General features: G+C 40.1%; 1 protein-coding gene across 1 annotated transcript in view; it reads right to left on the bottom strand.

Annotated features, from left to right (window-relative positions):
- Positions 1 to 19,133, bottom strand: part of RPS6KA5 (ribosomal protein S6 kinase A5) — a 43,926-nt gene that overhangs the window by 11,178 nt on the left and 13,615 nt on the right. The window contains exons 4-11 of the mRNA XM_081331264.1: positions 17,234 to 17,349; positions 16,568 to 16,675; positions 16,149 to 16,232; positions 13,500 to 13,603; positions 7,980 to 8,130; positions 6,269 to 6,430; positions 1,161 to 1,286; positions 420 to 553 (exon numbers count right to left, since the gene is read on the bottom strand). Of these exons, the coding sequence (XP_081187390.1) occupies positions 420 to 553; positions 1,161 to 1,286; positions 6,269 to 6,430; positions 7,980 to 8,130; positions 13,500 to 13,603; positions 16,149 to 16,232; positions 16,568 to 16,675; positions 17,234 to 17,349 (985 nt within the window). The remainder of the gene's footprint in view (positions 1 to 419; positions 554 to 1,160; positions 1,287 to 6,268; positions 6,431 to 7,979; positions 8,131 to 13,499; positions 13,604 to 16,148; positions 16,233 to 16,567; positions 16,676 to 17,233; positions 17,350 to 19,133) is intronic.

Raw genomic sequence — 19,133 nt, 5'->3', positions numbered from 1 at the left:
GAATGGAGGTGAATGGCAGCTTGTATAAAGATATAGATAAACATACATACAGTAATCATCATGCTGCTCCCTTTGAGAGTGAGCAAAGTTTAGAAAGGAAATAAAAAATAGGAGATCCGAACTTTAACATAATGAGATAAAAAAAGGAAAGAGAATATAGCACTTTCCCAGGAGGACATATCTAGCCACTATGTTTTTTTTGTTTTTACCATGCTGCTTTTCCCCCCAGACATTTTATTGTAAAATTATAATGATTCCACTGCCTCAGGATTTCATCCAAAGTTTTACAATTTTAATTTTGCTACTGTGCTGTCCTGAACAGCTTAAGCTGTTCAGAGAATATTTAAATTGCAGGCTTTTCTAGAAATTAACTTATTTTTTAAAAAATAATAATAATAATGTATTGGTTGTTTTTATACCTTTTACTGATTATTTTTACTGCATATTCACGTCTAGTTTTTTTGTGTAAGCATTTTCGACAGATGGAAAAACTACCTTCTCCCAGTGGTTTTTCTTTTAAGTCCAGCTCATAGTGGAGATAAAATGGAGAGTCCTGAAATGCAATACTTCATTTTATTTATTAACAGTTACTGAATAAAACAAAAAATAGACAACTGTAAGCATATACACTTAAAAGGCATGTGCAAAAGGAACTTCATTACCAGATAGTTTGGGCTAAGAAAAAAACTTATTAACAAGTTGCTTATTCATCAATGCTTCAAGCAGTATTAGCAGAGGCCAGGCATGTTACTGTGTCCATGTATGCCCATGACACTGTTTTATATGTGTATGATTCTGTATTCGTTCAAGAATATATAAGCAAATCTGCAGCGCTTTCTAGACTAAGCTTATTCTAAGTGGTATGAAAACATGCACGTAAGAACTTCCCTGATAGACCTGGATAAAGCTTAATACGGTATTCTATGCCTTACATCGGCTAACTAAATGAACCCATGTCAAATGTCAGCTAATAAGCAGGATATAGGAGTTTTACTGTTACTTTCGAAAAAAATTCCATTGCTTACTAGGTTATTAGCAAAATAAGCCCAAATAATAAGATATTCCTGTATCACAGTAAAGAAAACTATTAAGTTTTATATTTCACATTAAAATATGTTATGTACTAAAGAATTATTTTACATTTGAATGGTTATGACTACCTTCATCATAGCACTTCTCGCAATATTTGTAATTCCAGGTTGGTTATGTTTTGTCAGAAAATAAACTGGATCCATAATGGCTGCATTGTGTTTGAATAAGATAGAAGGAGCAACAAAAGAATATCCCTAAATGATAAAGAAACCAAACATCAGTTATGTGCAAAATTTTAAAGTATCTAATTTTAGCTCTAATGTCAATATTAGGTTAATCATACTTGGGGGGAAAATAACAATCACTGTTTGAACATTCCACTCCGTTGAAGGAAATAATACATCATTATATAATCACAGAAAAGCTTGCTTGAAAGACATTATATTCTGATACCCAAAATTGAAAATTTTAAAATACTTGTCTATGCATCAAAATATATTTATATATGTGTCTTCAGACAGCATGTTAAAATGCAACTGATCAATTACTATTAGCACCAACATATTCTGCAATATATTCTATGAGAAGAGATAGACTTTGTAAATGACTGCTACTAGATTAAACCTGTGTAGTATAACTAAATAGAGTAAAATTGGTCTAAATAGATATATTTTTATAGCTGCTTGTTCAAAGAATGGCATTTGCAAAATAAAGAGTCTGTGTGGAAATGGTAAAGGGTATGTTCCACATGGCCAAGACTTGAAAGGAGGTAGCCAATCTTGATTGATCAGAGAAGGCAGCATGAATTTTTCATGAGAAGTAAGCAAGCTGAAATGGTTTTCAAAAATGATTGTTTGGCTTTGCTTTAATTGGAAACATCCCAATTAACCATGTCAGGGAGAGCTCTAGCCGCCTCCTGAGTCCTAATCTTTCCACTTCCCTTCTCTGGTATGTAATATGAGAAGAAATAGAAAGCAATCATTTCCAGTTTACATTATCTGCAAAATAGTGAATTTTCTGAATCCTGTTGTTGTTAATTGCGAAGTCGTGTCCAACCCATCGCGACCCCATGGACAACGTTCCTCCAGGGCCTTCCTGTCCTCTACCATCTTCTGGAGTCCATTTAAGCTCACGCCTACTGCTTCAGTGACCATCCAGCCACCTCATTCTCTGTCGTCCCCTTATTCTCTTGCCCTCAACCTTTCCCAGCATTAGGCTCTTCTCCTGTGAGTCCTTCCTTTTCATTAGGTGGCCAAAGTATGTGAGTTTCGATTTCAGGATCTGACCTTCTAAAGAGCAGTCAGGGTTGATCTCCTTTAGGACTGACCGATTTGATCGCCTTGCAATCCAAGGGACTCGCAGGAGTCTTCTCCAGCACCATAGTTCAAAGGCTTCAATTCTTTGATGCTCAGCCTTTCTTATGGTCCAGCTTTCACAGCCATACATTGCAACTGGGAAGACCATAGCCTTGACTATATGCACTTTTGTTGGCAGGGTGATGTCTCTGCTTTTTAGTGTGCTGTCTAGATTTGCCATGGCCTTCCTCCCCAGGAGCAAGCGTCTTTTAATTTCTTGGCTATAGTCCCCATCTGCAGTGATCTTGGAGCCCAGGAAAATAAAATCTGTCACTACCTCCATTTCTTCCCCATCTATTTGCCAGGAATTGAGAGGGCCGGATGCAATGATCTTGGTTTTCTTAATGTTTAGTTTCAACCCAACTTTTGCACTCTCCTTCTTCACTTGCAACAAGAGGCTCTTTAGTTCCTCTTCACTTTCTGCCATTAGAGTGGTATCATCTGCATGTCTTAAGTTGTTGATATTTCTCCCGGCAATCTTAATTCCAACTTTTGATTCGTATAGCCCTGCCATGGCCTTCCTCCCCAGGAGCAAGCATCTTTTAATTTCTTGGCTATAGTCCCCATCTGCAGTGATCTTGGAGCCCAGGAAAATAAAATCTGTCACTACCTCCATTTCTTCCTCATCTATTTGCCAGGAATTGAGAGAGCCAGATGCGATGATCTTGGTTTTCTTAATGTACTTTTGCACTCTCCTTCTTCACCTGCAACAAGAGGCTCTTTAGTTCCTCTTCACTTAGAGTGGTATCATCTGCATATCTTAGGTTGTTGATATTTCTTCCGGCAATCTTAATTCCAACTTTTGATTCGTATAGCCCTGCCTTTCTCATGATGTGCTCTGCATATAAGTTAAACAGGCAGGGCGACAGTACACAGTCTTGCCAGACTCCTTTCCCAATTTTGAACCAATCAGTTGTACCGTGTCCAGTTCTCACTGTTGCTTCTTGACCCGCATATAGGTTTCTCAAAAGACAAATAAGATGGTCTGGTACTCCCATCTCTTTAAGAACTTGCCACAGTTTGTTGTGATCCACACAATCAAATGCTTTAGCATAGTCAATGAAGCAGAAATAGATGTTTTTCTGGAACTCCCTATCTTTCTCCATGATCCAGCGTATGTTGGCAATTTGATCTCTAGTTCCTCTGCCTGTTCAAAATCCTACCTGTACTTCTGGTAGTTCTCAATCCACATACTGCTGGAGTATAGCTTGTAGGATTTTAAGCATAACTTTAATAGCATGTGAAATGAGTGCAATGGTGCGATAGTTTGAACTTTCTTTGGCACTGCCTTTGTTTGGAATTGGAATGTAAACTGATCTTTTCCAATCCTGTGGCTACTGTTGAGTTTTCCAAATATGCTGGCAAATTGAGCGTAGCACTTTAACTGCACTGTCTTTTAAGATTTTGAATAGCTCATCTGGAATACTGTCTCCTCCACTAGCTTTGTTGTTGCTCAGATTTCCTAAGGCCCATTTCACTTCACATTCTAGGATGTCTGGCTCGAGGTCAGTGACCACCTCATCGTGGTTATCAGAGACATTAAGCTCATTCCTGTATAGTTCTTCTGTGTAATTTTGCCACCTCTTCTTAATCTCTTCTGCCTCTGTTAGGTCCCTGCCATTTTGGTCCTTTATCATGCCCATTTTTGCATGAAACTTTCCCTTCATCTCTCCAATTTTCTTGAAGAGATCTCTGGTCCTCCCTATTCTATTGTTTTCTTCTATTTCTTTGCACTGTTCATTTAAGAAGGCATTCTTATCTCTTCTAGCTATTCTCTGAAATTCTGCATTCAATTGGGTGTATCTTTCTTTTTCTCCCTTGCCTTTTGCTTCCCTCCTTTCCTCAGCTATTTGCAAAGCTTCCTCAGACAGCCATTTTGCTTTCTTGCATTTCTTTTTCTTTGGGATGGTTTTAGTTACTACTTCTTGCACAATGTTGCGAACCTCCATCCATAGTTCTTCAGGCACTCTGTCTATCAGATCTAATTCTTTAAATCTATTTGTCACCTCTACTGTATATTCGTCAGGGATATGATTTAGTTCATTCCTGAGTGGCCTAGTGCTTTTCCCCACTTTCTTCAGTTTAAGCCTAAATTTTGCACCGAGAAGCTCATGGTCTGAGCCACAGTCAGCTCCTAGTCTTGTTTTTACTGACTGTATACAGCTTCTCCATCTTTGGCTGCGGTGATGTCCATGTGTAGAGCCGTCTCTTGGGTTGTTGGAAAAGAGTGTTTGCTATGACCATCGTATTCTCTTGACAAAATTCTATCATCCTGTGCCCTGCTTCATTTTGTACTCCAAGGCCAAATTTGCCTTTTATTTCGGTTATCTTTTGGCTTCCTACTTTAGCATTCCAATCCCCCATGATGATAAGGACATCATTTTTTGGTGTTAGTTCAATAAGGTGCTGTAGGGCTTCATAGAACCGGTCAATTTCATCGTCTTCAGCACTGGTGGTTGGGGCATAGACTTGGACTACTGTGATATTGAATGGTTTGCCTTGGATTCGAACTGAGATCATTCTGTCATTTTAGGGATTGTATCCCAGTATTGCTTTTCCTACTCTTTTATTGACTATGAAGGCTACTCCATTTCTTCTGAGATTCTTGCCCCCAGTAGTATACCTGATGGTCATCTGAAAGAGCCGCATGTGGCTCCAGAGCCGCGGGTTCCAGACCTGTGGCCTAGAACTACAAGCAGTAATTTAAACAAGAGCCGGTTGGTATTTCTATAGCTACTCTATCACCTACAAACAATATGCTTTTCACGTCTGGCACTTATAAGCAATATACTTTTCAAGTCCAACTAGCATTTCTGGATGTTTCCTTTATCTTGCTATTATCTTTTACTTTCTATTTCTATGCAATTTGTATTACCTTTTCCCAAACCCTCGTATGCCACTGGCAGATAACAATTTATACTTCCCCAGCCAGTTTCTACATTTCTGCCTTATTTTGCAAGCATTCCTATGTCTCCTTACAATTTCATCTTGTATTCCTCAGTTTATCCTCTTTGCAGGCAAAACAACACCAACCAGAGAAAGCAAAATACTTTTCCTTCCCCTGAGAGGCCATGGAATTTCCCTAGTGCATTAATCAGCCCATAAGCAAGTTTTCTCAAATCCTGTTACTATTTTAATTTGTAAAGATTAGATGCACAAGCTATTTTTCTTTTTTTTTTAATCCCATTTATATCCCGCCCTTCTCCAAAGACTCAGGGCTGCTTACAATCTAAGAAGCACAAATCAATGTGCTTAGCAATTTTATCCTGAAGCTTATAATACTACAGATTTAAATCATTTATTAATAATAGAATCTCAATTTCTGAAATATTATTTCTTCTAAAGGAAATGTCTGGAAAATCAAAAACTTAATATTAAGTTTCTTTTTCAATTTTTTTCTTCGTATATAATCAATCACTTGTTTCAATCAAACTAATCAATCACTAATTTCAGCTGATGGGTCACAGATAATATTAGCTGACAATTTCATTTTTTATATCTTTTTGCAATCTATTATGTGCCAAGTTATGTTTAATGTGCCCCAAAGAAAGCTACTTTTTAAAAAAGATTTTCTCTTAATACTGGAATAGAATTCTGTACAGGAATGCAAGTGATGAAACATGCATATGATACAAAACCCACAATATGCATATTTATCCCAGACATCAGGATGTAAGTAAGGTATGCAAGTGCACAGTTTCCAATAGCAGTGTATATTTAGTGTGCTTGTTTATACTAGTTTTAATATCTCTCTTCCAAAACTACAATTGCCAGTCAATAATTTCAATAATTTTGATAATAGGATGGTCTCATTTAATCTGTAAATGTTCTCTCCACAAAACTTTAGTAATATTATTATATGGCTGGAATTTTCCAGTTACCTGGAATAGCTTGTCTGCAGCCTCTGGAGTGGTTGCTGGAGAATATGTTGGATCCATTTCTGTAAACTCCTCTGCAAAATTACTAACATCCAACTCATCACGAATTATTGGTTTAAATGGAGCAGGCACTTTTTTGGCAGCCAAGTCATTCCAATTTATTTTCTGAAACAATATATTAAATTAAACATAGAAAAGAGTGAACAGACAAAAAGGTAATTGTTTCAACTGTCAATATACATTGTTCAGAGAAAATAGATCATGTCAGCTTCCCATTTACATCTACTCAAATATAATTGGACTTATTTTATGCATAGTATTACAAATTAATCAAGATATACAGGTAGTCCTCAACTTACAACAGTTTGTTCAGTGACTATTTGAAGTTACAACAGGACTGAAAAAAATGACTTATGACCATTTTACACACTTACAACCTTTGCAATTTCCCCATGGTCATGTGATAAAAATTTGGATGCTTGGCAACTAACTCATATTTATGACAGTTGCAGTGTCACGGGATCACATTTGCAACCTTCTGACTAGCAAGTCTATCTGGAAGCCAGATTCACTTAACAATTATTTTTTTTATTTTTTTATTTTATTTTAATTCCATTTATATCCCGCCCTTCTCCGAAGACTCAGGGCGGCTTACAAGCTTAGCAGTAGCCTTCATTCTATGTATATGCCTGCTTATTAGGGCTTTCACACACACCCCAAGCGGCATTATTACAAAGTCAGCTTAATTGCCCCCAACAATCTGGGTCCTCATTTTACCTACCTCGGAAGGATGGAAGGCTGAGTCAACCTTGAGCCTGGTGGGATGCGAACCTGCACTAATTGCAGGCAGCTGGTGTTACTTAAGGAGGCATTAGCCCACTGCTCTGGGCCTGTATGATTCACTTAACACTGCTCTGTATGATTCACTTAACAACTGTGGCAAGAAAGGTCATAAAATGGGGCAAAATTCTTTTAACAATTCTCTCACTTAGCAACAGAAATTTTGGGCTCAATTGCAGTTGTAAGTCGAGGACTACCTGTATTATTGGCAAATATACTTAAGGATAAATTGCTGAATGGTTCATCATGATCACCGTTCAAAGAAACTGCTTAATGAATGACAAATAATGGTAATAGCACTGAGAAAAATTATTCATATATTTTTGAAAAAGTAAGGAGGCATTTTTATTGACTGATTACAGTTATATCCTGCATTGAATATGGCCCCTACACAGGTAGGAGCAGTGCACAAAAGTACACTTTTTGAGATTATCAGGCTTGTGCCCCATCCAACAATGCAAAAGCTTCATTTGTAAATTTGAGACAAATGGTGGCCCTCTATTTGTTAAGTGGTCCCCACCAGCTCTAAAGCCTAAATGGTAAAGTGGATGGCAGAGGCAACTGTGCTGTCTTTTATTACATGCCAAACTGTGAAATGATTTAACCACAATTAAAATGTCCTTAAAATATAAAAAGGAAAAACTTACAGCAGTTTATACTAGAACAATTATCCAGGTTCAAGGTTCTGCTAAAATATGTGAATCTGTTTCAGAGGGCACTTAAACACAGAAGGAATCTGATGTTTCTCTCCAGGGATTTAATATTTCAGTAATAAGATTGAAAAGACTTTATTTCTAGTATCTGCTGCATATTATCTACAAAAATAGCCAATAAAAAAATGAGCAGTTTATAGCAAAGACAAAATTGATTTTACCTTGAAGAAGGGATGTTGTTTGATTTCATCAGCACTCCCTGAACCACAACCCAATCTTTTCTTGGGATCTTTCATTAGAAGACACTGAATTAAATCTTTAGCTAATGCAGTCATTTCTTGTGGATATGGAGGTTCACTTTTTAATATTCTCCTGAAGTAAAAGGATAGTTGCTGATTTTGGGAATTCTAAAACTAACTAAAATGTATTCATTGCCCTGCAATAACAGCTGGAAAAAATATACAAGGCAACAAACTGCAGTTAAAATATACTGTATTATTTATTCTAAATAAAATTAAAACAGTAATTTAAAACAATCAAAGAGCAGATACTTAAAAGCAGAGATAAACTAACATAAAACAACTGCAACCCTAAATTTAGGGGGGGGGAATTAAAAGGCCATATAAATAAGAAATTGTTCTGTTACTAAGGAAAAAAAGCAAAGCCAATCAAGAAATGTTAGATATCCTAGGGACCTAGTCTAAGGCAAACATTTCCATGTCTGCTCCTAGTACCCACTCCCTTACTTGCAGGAACAAGTAAGAGAACAAAGCCACCAAAGATGACTGTACTGCTTAAGCAGAAATATGCAGGAAGGAAAAAGGTATGCTACTGTACACTGTACTGTGATCCTAAACTGTGAAGCATTTAAAATTTTAGTATTTTGAATTCAACCCCCAAACAAACCAAATGTCAAGCTTCGGAGAGTGACCAGGCTGGTTCAGACATAACTGCTTCGCAGCTTGCCAACAGCTTGTGGGGAGGGGGGAGATTGGAATGTGAGCCGTTAGCACCTGCCGGCTAGATCATGAGAAGTAAGGACAAGTGGAGATATGTTTATTAAAGATTGTGGATTCTCTCATAACAACTGCCTAACCTGCAATTGGGCAATGTGATCTGCACAAAGAAGGGAGGGAGGTTTCTAGTCTTTTAATATGGCAAAATAGGCAAGAAAACTCAGAGCTGGTTTTCACTTTCATCAGTGCCAAAATGGTGCACTCAATAAAGTTTTGCATTAGACATTTAATCGTCTCAGCTGTGCTTACTGTGCTTACTTCGTTGTGTTCGTAAGTCAGAACCTTGATGCCAAAATTATAAGACACTAGCGGCATGAAGTCAATGAAGCCAGTGAAGATAATGTAATACTGATGTTATATAAACATGATACCTAATTCCCAGCTCAAGTAGATACTTTAGTAACCATATGAATGAGCCTTGGTGGAGCAGTGGGCTAATGCCTCCTTAAGTAACACCAGCTGCCTGCAATTAGTGCAGGTTCGCATCCCACCAGGCTCAAGGTTGACTCAGCCTTCCATCCTTCCCAGGTAGGTAAAATGAGGACCCAGATTGTTGGGGGCAATTAAGCTGACTTTGTAATAATGCCGCTTGGGGTGTGTGTGAAAGCCCTAATAAGCAGGCATATACATAGGATGAAGGCTACTGCTAAGCTTGTAAGCCACCCTGAGTCTTCGGAGAAGGGCGGGATATAAATGGAATTAAAATAAATAAAATAAATAAATAAATATTTTGTGAACTAGATCAGCCCAAGGATCCAGATTTGGCCCCGGGCCTATCCAAGAATGTCAAGGGACCGGCCCCCGCTGCCCCAGCTCAACCCGGCTGGGCGCCCTCCCGACACACAGCCCCTGGTGGTGCGCAGCTGCAGCTCATTTGCCTCACCCTGCCCCTCCCCTCCCAGCCTAACCCCATCACACCTGGCCACACCCCACTTTGCTGGGCCTCTCCTCGTCCAGCTCTGCTTTGTCGGGCCATGACTTTCCTCGCTTGGGTCATGGCATTCTGTAAGCCTAGTGCCCTAGGGCGTGCCCAGTCTGTGAGATGAAAGGGATGGGAGCGCACGGTGGCACGAGCCGAGCGTCGGCCGGCTCCTGGTTGCCCTCTCCACCATGTGGTAGGGACTGAGAGGAGAACACAGTACTCAAGCTGGATGCAAAGCCTGTCATGAACTGCCGGTGGCCGGCAATGTGTGAGCCTGTGGCTGCTGGAAAGAAAGGAGGAGGAGGAGGAGGAGGAGAAAGCAGGAAGGGTTTCTCTCTCTCTCTCTCTGTGTGTGTGTGTGTGTGTGTGTGTGTGAGAGAGAGAGAGAGAGAGAGAGAGAGAGAGAGAGAGAGAGAGAGAGAGAATGCAGGAGGGAAAGGGAAGAGGAGGAGGAAGAAACTGAGGTGTTACAAAAAAGAGGAGCTTCCCCTTTCTCTCCTCTCTCTTTTTTTAACCTCCCACTCCATTCAGGTGCAGCTGGAGGAAAACAGCGAGAAGGGGGAGAAAGCAAGGAGAGTTTGTGTGTGAGAGAGAGAGAGAGAGAAAGAGAGAGAGAGAGAGAAAGAGAGAGAGAGATTGAGCCAGCAGGGAAGCAAAAATTTGGGGAATGAGGAGCGTGGCAAACAGAGTAAGCAAACTTACAAAAAGGGGATCTCTCTCTCTTTCTCTCTCTCACACACACACACTGCATTGAGGTGGTATGCAGGCAGGCGAGAGAACAAACTCACAGATTGCCTTTGTGGTCTATTCTTGCTGCCTCCCCTCCCTAAAATCCAGCTGATAATCGAACTCTTTGGATTGAATGAGAAGTTGAGAGGAATTGGCGTGAGATGAAATTAAAAGGCCAAGTCAACTGCCCCCCCCCCAATTATTTTGTCGGAGACGTGGAAAGTGTTTCTTGCTTCTACTTCCTCTCATCTGTTCTGTTATAATTTAATCCAACCTTACCCAAACTAATGTCTTTTGAGTGTCAAGGACCACAGTTCCCATCATCCTGTGACTATGCTGGCTAGAAATGGAATGCCTTATTTTTTCTGCAGTATGTGCCTAGGAGGCAGTAGGTCTGTGGGATTTAGATGTATTTAAACATTTGTTTCTTCTGCCTAACTTATTAAATCAATGTCTAATTCAAAATTAAATGTTTCGGAGAAATCCAGGGTAGTTTACAAGAAAACTCTCAAAGACAGCTATTGTAAAGCATCACCAGCACTGCTTAAAACAATATTAAAAGTGTGTATTTTAAGGAAGAAAAATATTAGTAGTAATTTACTTAGTGCTGTTGTTGTTCTACATATGCCTGGCTGAACAGTGTGTTTGGAGTTGCCTCTAAACAGATGAGGGATGCACTGTTCATATTTTCCTTGGGAGAAAGTTCTATAATTGGGGTGCTGTTTCTGAGAAGGCTCTGCTCGTGGCCACTGTTCTATAAACCAAACCAGGGGGACCATCCAGTCTAAATGGATGATAAACAAATATGATTAGGGGGCTGGAGGCTGAAACATATGACAAATGTTTGTGGGAATTGGGTATGTCTAGCTTAGTGAAAAGGATTAGGGTTGGTGACATGATAGCAGTGTTCCACTATTTGATAGGCTGCCACAGAGAAGAAGGGGTCAACCTATTTTCCAAAGCATTCAAAGGCAATAATAGATGGAAACTAATCAAGAAGAAAACCAGCCTAGAACCAAGGACTTGTGAAAACAACTAACCAGTGAAAAGGCTTGCCTTCAGAAGTTGTGGATGCTACTTCACTGGAGGTTTTTAAGAAGAGATTGGATATTCCATTGTCTGGAATGGTATAGGTCCCCTCCTTGAGCAGGGGGTTGGACTAGAAGACCTCAAAGGTCTCTTCCAACTCTGTTATTCTTTGAGAGAAGCACTGCCAACTTCTCCCCCTCCCCTTGTTTCTTCCTGGGCACAGAGAGAGGGAGGAAGGGAGAGAAGGAAGGAGGGGAGGGAAACAGGAATAAACGGAAGGAAGGAAGGAAGGAGATGGGAATGAAAAGGAGGAAGGCAGGGAAGAAAGGAAGGAAGGAAGGAGATTGGAATGAGAGAGAGGGAGGGCCTGAGGAAAGTCTTGCCTTAGCACTTGGCCATCAGCAGCCGTTGTCCTTTCACCATCCCCTAGTGGTCTCCCATCCTATTGCTGAAGATGCTTTGGTTACAAAGCCAGGTCTCCTCGCATGGAGAGAGAGTGGGCCTCCCTCTGACCCATGCACTTTGCCCTCCTGCACCCACCATGAGCAACCTGGCCAAGGAGAGTGAGCACAGCAGCAGCAGCCTCAAGGAGGAGGCAAGTGCAGCTGGGCGCCCCCTCGGGGAAGTGCGGCTGGTTAGGCAGGACTGTGAGGTCCTGGTGCCGTGGGAGCTCAAGGGCCAGGCGGAGCACTTGACCCCTGCTGCCCAAGGCTCCGGGCAGTCCGTGCCACTGTCCAGGCCCCCCCCCTGCAAGGCCTGAGAGGGACAGTGATGCTCCTTCAGTGGACCATGCCGCAGCACTCACCCCGGTCCCAACTCCCCTCTGCCAGAGACCCTCGGATCTGCCCCAATCCTGCCCAGTCCTGCAAGGCGCCCAACGCAAGTGACGTGAGCTGGCCACGCCCACCCAGTAGGCCATACCCACCCCAGCCACACCCACCCAAAGCTGATGTGGCCCTCAATGAAATTGAGTTTGACACCGTTCTAGATCATCATCGAAGATAGCTTTTGACTTATAAGATACTCCATTATCAAAGCCTCACATCACAAGTAATGACACAAAACATTAAAATATAATAAATTAAAACATAACAACATAGTAGTGTATCTCCATTCACTTTATAATAATCTACATGAGAATTTACCATAGTGTGAACGACTACTAAAGTAAGGATATCTCTATCCAAGATATGACCATGGTAGGTGATCTGCCGGTTTCATATCACAGAGGACATTTTTGCCCCTAATGCAATCAATGTTCCTCCTGTCTTATGGAACAGTTTCCTTGAAATTATCGATTAGAAGGCCCTAAAGTGGGATTCATCTGGTTCACACCGGATCAGGAGAACCGGTAGCTAAATGTTGTTGAGTTCAGAGAACTGGCTGAACCCACATTGCTTCTGGAAGTCTGTTCTATGCCTCAGAGGCCTGGAGGAAGCCTCTCAGGCCTAGAATGGTCCACAGGAAGTGCATTTATGTCCATTCTGGAAGTCTGTTCTAGGCCTCGGAGGCCTGGAAGAGGCCTCCCAGGCCTAGAACAGCCCACAGGATGTGTGTGTGTCACTTCCGGAAGTCTGTTCTAGGCCTCTGAGGCCTCCAAGGCCTAGAACGGCCCACAGGAAGTGTGTAGATGTCAATTCTAGAAGTCCATTCTAGGCCTCAGAGGCCCAGACCTGCATCCAAGCAGAGAACCGGTTGTTCAGGTATTTGAATCCCACACTGCCCTAAAGACAGTAGTTCTGGATGACCTTAAGGAATGAATAATTACTATTATAGTTTCTGCTTTAGAGTGATGCTTTTATCAGCTTTTATGTATTTTTTATTGTTTCTATTTTATAAACTGATGGATGCCATCTTTGTTGAACCTAACAATACATAAATAGAATAAGTAATGACAAGAGATGGGTCTAACATCCTATGTGTATTTTTGGGAAACACAATCTTATTCTTTTAAAAACAATTGAATCAAATTAACCTGATACACAAATACAAGAATAGAACCCTTCAATGTCTTAAGTTTTCATTCATTTGAATTGATAACTTACCTAGATATGTCGGTTTGTGAATTTCTCTCCCCATCAACTGTAAAAGGTGATGCTCCAGTTAATAATTCATACATCAGAACACCTAAACTCCACCAATCAACAGCCTATAAAATAAATATGTACTAATGAAGATTATTAATGTGATTCTTCTAGGAAATAAGAATAAACTATTCAGTTATTTTTAAAAATTTGAAGTATATGAAAAGATTTTAATTTAAATAATAACAATAACAACAACAACAATAACAGAGTTGGAAGGGACCTTGGAGGTCTCCTAGTCCAAACCCCTCCTCAGGCAGGAAACTCTAGTCTATACCATTTCAGACAAATGTTTGACCAGTCTCTTCTTAAAATCCTCCAGTGTTGGAGCATTCACAACTTCTGGAGGCAGGTTGTTCAACTGATTAATTGTTCTAATTGTCAGGAAATTTCTCCTTAGTTCTAGGTAATGTATAAAATGTGAGCTATAGCTAATGCTATTAGTCCTTAAAACAGTTAAGATATTAATAGTTATTCAAGGTATTCAGATACCAATATATAACAATATCACCATTTGAAAATGAGCTAAGGAAATCTCCTCTAGTACATATGCAAAAAGAAAAATGGTTCTCTTTTTTGGCCACAAAACTCTACTACCATCAACTAAAAATGGAGCTACGTTTAATCAGAATTAGATTTCACTAAGGGCAGAAATGCTGAAGCAACATATAGAGATGGCATAACAACCTATCTTAATTATTGTTAATCATTTTCAACTGGTTATTTACTCATTTATTAGAGATATATTCTGTCCTTTTTCTAAAGCTGAAGAAACATACAGAGAATTCCCTCCTCCATTTCCCCCCAGAAGATATATTGTACTAATAGACAGTGAATGATCCAAACTGCATTTCCAAAATTAGAAATATGGCTGAAACCAGGGCTTTTTTCCTCATTGAATGCTCAGAACGGAGTTCCGGCACCTTTTTTGGATGGAACCTTGTAGGGTAGGCAAGGCGGGTTGTATAACATGTGTGAGTTCCGGCACATTTTTCTTTTACAAAAAAAGCACTGGCTGAAACTAATCTTAGTTTGATATTATTTTAAATATACTGGGTCTTGACAGGAGGTTAAGGAATTAGATGTTACCTCTTTAAATTACTTATTCCCCAGAAAATTACTGTTTGGAAGAAGATAAACAACTTGATTAATTTTTTTAAATTACAGTAATTCTTAAAGAATAGACTTTTTAATCTAAACAGCTAAAGGCTAGTGAAACATTTGCTTTGCATTTAGAAAGTTTCAGGTTCAATCTCTGATATAATTAATTATATCAAAAAAACATTGTACATCATAATAGATAGAAGGTATTTTATTTTCAAATGAAAGAAAGCATTTTGAAAATAGAAAACATCAATTATCATTCCTACTCAAAGTTTAGAAAAAGTTGGATTTTTCTGTTTCCATATTACTTGGCTATATACTGTACAGGTTACTGTTACACTGGCAAATAATGTGACTATCTTTTATGACAATGAATCCTATTTTCTAAGCAATTACATTGCATAAGACAGCAGGCTTGGAGGCCGGGCTGGGGGGGGTAGAGGGGAACCAGACCGTGCATGCACACATAGCTCCACTCGTGCAAGAAAGAAGCCTTTGGGGCAGGGTTTCACACTCCTTCAGGCTTCCCCACACTAAAAGCTTTTGCAAAGGGATGGAAAACCTGAAGCGGCACGATATCGCTTCGCAAAACATTTTGTTTGTTTGGGGCGCCGCTTGCATGAGTGGAGCTATGCGCACATTGCCACCTCTTGCATGGCCCAGTTCCGAATAGGCCACGGCCCGGTAGTGGGCCACAGCCTGGAGGTTCGGAATCTCTGGCATAAGAGACATACACCCTCATATTCATAGGACTGAGAAGTTAATATAATTTTATATATTTTGAAATACTTGCTTTATTCATTATTTTAAATCCTAAGTATCTTGCAATTAAAAATATATTTGAAACATACAGAAAGTATGTTTCATCTACCAGAAAATAGGTTGTAATTTAATCTTTACTGTTTTTTGTTTTGTGTTGATACACAGCAACTGTCTAGACTAGTCTCTGAAGTTTTCTTGCCAAGATTTCAGAAGAGGTTTTCTATTTTCTGCTTCTTCAGGCTGAGCGAGAATGACTAGCGTAGCCCAATGCCCTCCAGCTGATTTGACCTAGATTAAAACTAATTTAATTTAATAATTTAATAATTTAATTTAATAATTTGATTTCTATACCGCCCTTCTCCCGAAGGACTCAGGGCGGTGAACAGGGCAATACACAATAAAAATCGAATACAAAAATTAAAAAACCATTAAACATCATGCCCATAAAATCAATACATATTAAAGTTAAAACTAGTTTTAAAAACCCAACCCCATCCCATCAGACCAGGCCAGCTTGTTCGAAAAAAAATGTTTTGAGATCGCGCCGGAAGGAGCGAAGGTCGGGGGCCATCCGGAGCTCAACCGGTAGGCGGTTCCAAAGGTCTGGCGCACCCACAGAGAACGCTCTCCCCCTGGGGGTCACCAATCGGCATTCTTTGATTGGCGGCACCCTGAGGAGCCTTCTGTTCTTAACTGCTACACCAAATTGGCTCTCAAGTATATTCATTATCATCAATAACCTACTTTATCATGTCCTGTATCTCCTCCTCTCACAATATCTGGTGCCATATATTCTATGGTTCCACAAAAAGAATAAGCTCTTTCATTCTGAAAAAAATAATAATATATTATAGCCAATGTAGTCACTGATACCACAATCACAGGGGAAAAACAACGATAAAACTTATTACTAGGATTTACATCATTCTAATTAATGGTCTTCTTCAGACATGTTTGGCTCTCTCTATATATCTTTTGGACTAGTATATTTAAAAGGTTTATTTTAAAACATCTCTCTCTCTCTCTTCACAAATTATCCCACAGGGTAAATCTGATCCCTCCATCTCATCTCAATGGAAAAAAGAAGAAAGTTTCACTGAGAAAAAAAATCAATACATGAATTTTCCGGCTTATTTAGATTCACTTAATCTGTAGATACTTACTTCATCATTAACAAACTCCTTACTTAGTCCAAAGTCTGTCAAAACTACATGTCCATCTGAATCAAGAAGAATATTTTCAAGTTTTATGTCACGATAGATAATTCCCAACTGGAAAAAATTAAAATAATTGTACAGTACTAAGCAGAGTCTGTTAAAATATTCTCACATGTTGGCATTTAACCATATATTTCAAATATACACCATGTTAAACAGAAAAAACGCCCCTGTTAACGATATAAAATGAAGATACGGTAATATTTTTAATTTTTTGCCTGATTACTAGCATTAAAAAGGTTGTTATGGTTCTATGGTCCAAAGCAGTGTAGAATTATGAAAAATGTCAGTAATAATTCTAAGTGCAGTTAGGCATTGCACTGAGCTTGCAAAATAAATGTACCTGAAAATAAAGCATGGGTAGATGGATAACAATCATATCACTTCTAGGGAAGTGTCAACTGAAGGATTTGTGACTATTTGTCATATAAACACATTTCACAAACTATCACATGCAGTAGTGATAATAATAAAAAGTAGTGAGATGTTAAATACAGATTTTTGTGCCTCCTTCACCCAAAGTGAAAACACCATCATACAATTAACTTTAATTTCACTTACATTTTTCCTTCCAATAAATTTATTTCAAAAAAGTTGAAAATATTGTCTCACCTTGTGTAGGTGTTCCAGTGCTAAAACAATCTCCCCAATATATATCTGTACCTCATCTTCATTAAATCTCTCTCTTTGTGAAAGATGGGTAAAAAGTTCTCCTCCATTTATGTAATCTAAGATACAGGAAACCAGGTTATTTACTAGGGATCTGCAAAATTTCTGAATTGATTCCAAAAATACATTTTATATCATGTAGTAGAAAATGTTACATATATTGGTGGTTACTTTTTTTTTGCTTTCATCACTAGCCACAATTACTTCCGTTGGAAAATTTATGGACTTTCACAGGAATATAATAAATGTCTCAATTATAGGCTGACTTTTTACCTATGTATCTATATTTCCTATTTCTAAACCACCCATCTCCCTCAGAGTAGATCTGTTTTCAAATACCCGTATATACTTGAGTATAAGCCGACTCGAGTATAAGCCGAGACCCCAATTTCACCCCCCAAAACTGGAAAAAGTTATTGACTCGAGTATAAGCCGATCCGCCGTTCTGCAAGCCTCTGCCGCCGGCGGAGGCTGGATCCGCGCTCTGCAAGCCTCTGCCGCCAGCAGAGGCTCGATCCGCCATTTTGCAAGCCTGAATACACAGGAATACCCTGTGTGGCCGCGGCTCTCGGGGAAGCCCTGGCTGTCCGCTTCCTCGCTCCACGCTGCCATTCGGGGCCCGCGCGTTCCCCGGGCAAATCGCGGTGCCCAGCAGGCGAGGAAACACGCCCGCTCCAGTCGCCCCCCCTTCCCTCAGGAGACGCGAAGCAAGTGACCGCCCGGAGCTTACCGAGGACTTGCGCGCGGCCGAGGCTTCGGTGCTTCCAGGATCGCGCGCACCTCTCCCAAGCCGCCGCCGTCCGGAGACCTGCCGAAGTTTGGGGAGGTTTGGGGAGGTGCGCGTGCACCTCCCCAAACGTCGGCAGGTCTCCGGACCTCCGCGCCCTGCCTGCCTGCTTCTTTCCGCTGCGGAAAGAAGCAGGCAGGCAGGGCGCGGAGGTCCGGAGACCTGCCGACGTTTGGGGAGGTTTGGGGAGGCGCGCACCTCCCCAAACCTCCCCAAACTTCGGCAGGTCTCCGGACGGCGGTGGCTTGGGAGAGGTGCACGCGATCCCGGAAGCACCAAAGCCTCGGCCGCGCACAAGTCCTCGGTAAGTTTTTTTGTTGACTGGAGTATAAGCCGAAGTGGAATTTTTCAGCCCAAAAAGTGGGCTGAAAAATTCGGCTTATACTCAAGTATATACGGTAATTGATTTTTTTTAAAAAAATCCCTCAACATAGTTACAGTTATCTCTGGAAAATATAACAATTAAGAGTTTAAACACACACACACACACACACACACACACACACAAACACACACACACACTGGAACTGTAGCTTACACCAGGTTAAAATTAGGTTCAATAGTCTGTGCTTACAGTAGTTAGCAGATTCTGCCAGGATGAGTATTTTATGAATCAATTTGTTGTGCAAAGTCAAAAGATTACAAAGAAATAAAGGAAAGAGACCATACAGGTAGTCTTTCACTTACATTCATTTAGTGACTGTTTGAGGTTACAGCAGCACTGAAAAATGTGACTTATGTTTTCCATATGACATTGCAGCATCCCCATGGTCACATGATGAAAATTCAAACGCTTGGCAACTTGTTCAAATTTCTGACAATTTCAGTGTCCCAGGGTTACATGATCTCCTTTTGTGACTTTCCGACAAGCAAAGTCCATGGGGAATCCAGATACACTTAACACCCATTCTACTAACTTAACAACTGCAGCGATTCATTTAAACGGTTATAAAACGGGGCAAAACTAACTTAACAATTGTCTCACTTAGCAACAAAAATTTTGGGCTCAGTTGTGATCGTAAGTAGAGGACTACAGAACTGCAAAACTCCCATAGA

Source organism: Vipera berus (genome assembly GCF_964194415.1).
Source record: "Vipera berus genome assembly, chromosome: 1".
Taxonomy (NCBI): Eukaryota; Metazoa; Chordata; class Lepidosauria; order Squamata; family Viperidae; genus Vipera; species Vipera berus.
This window is presented reverse-complemented; position numbering and strand designations above follow the sequence as displayed.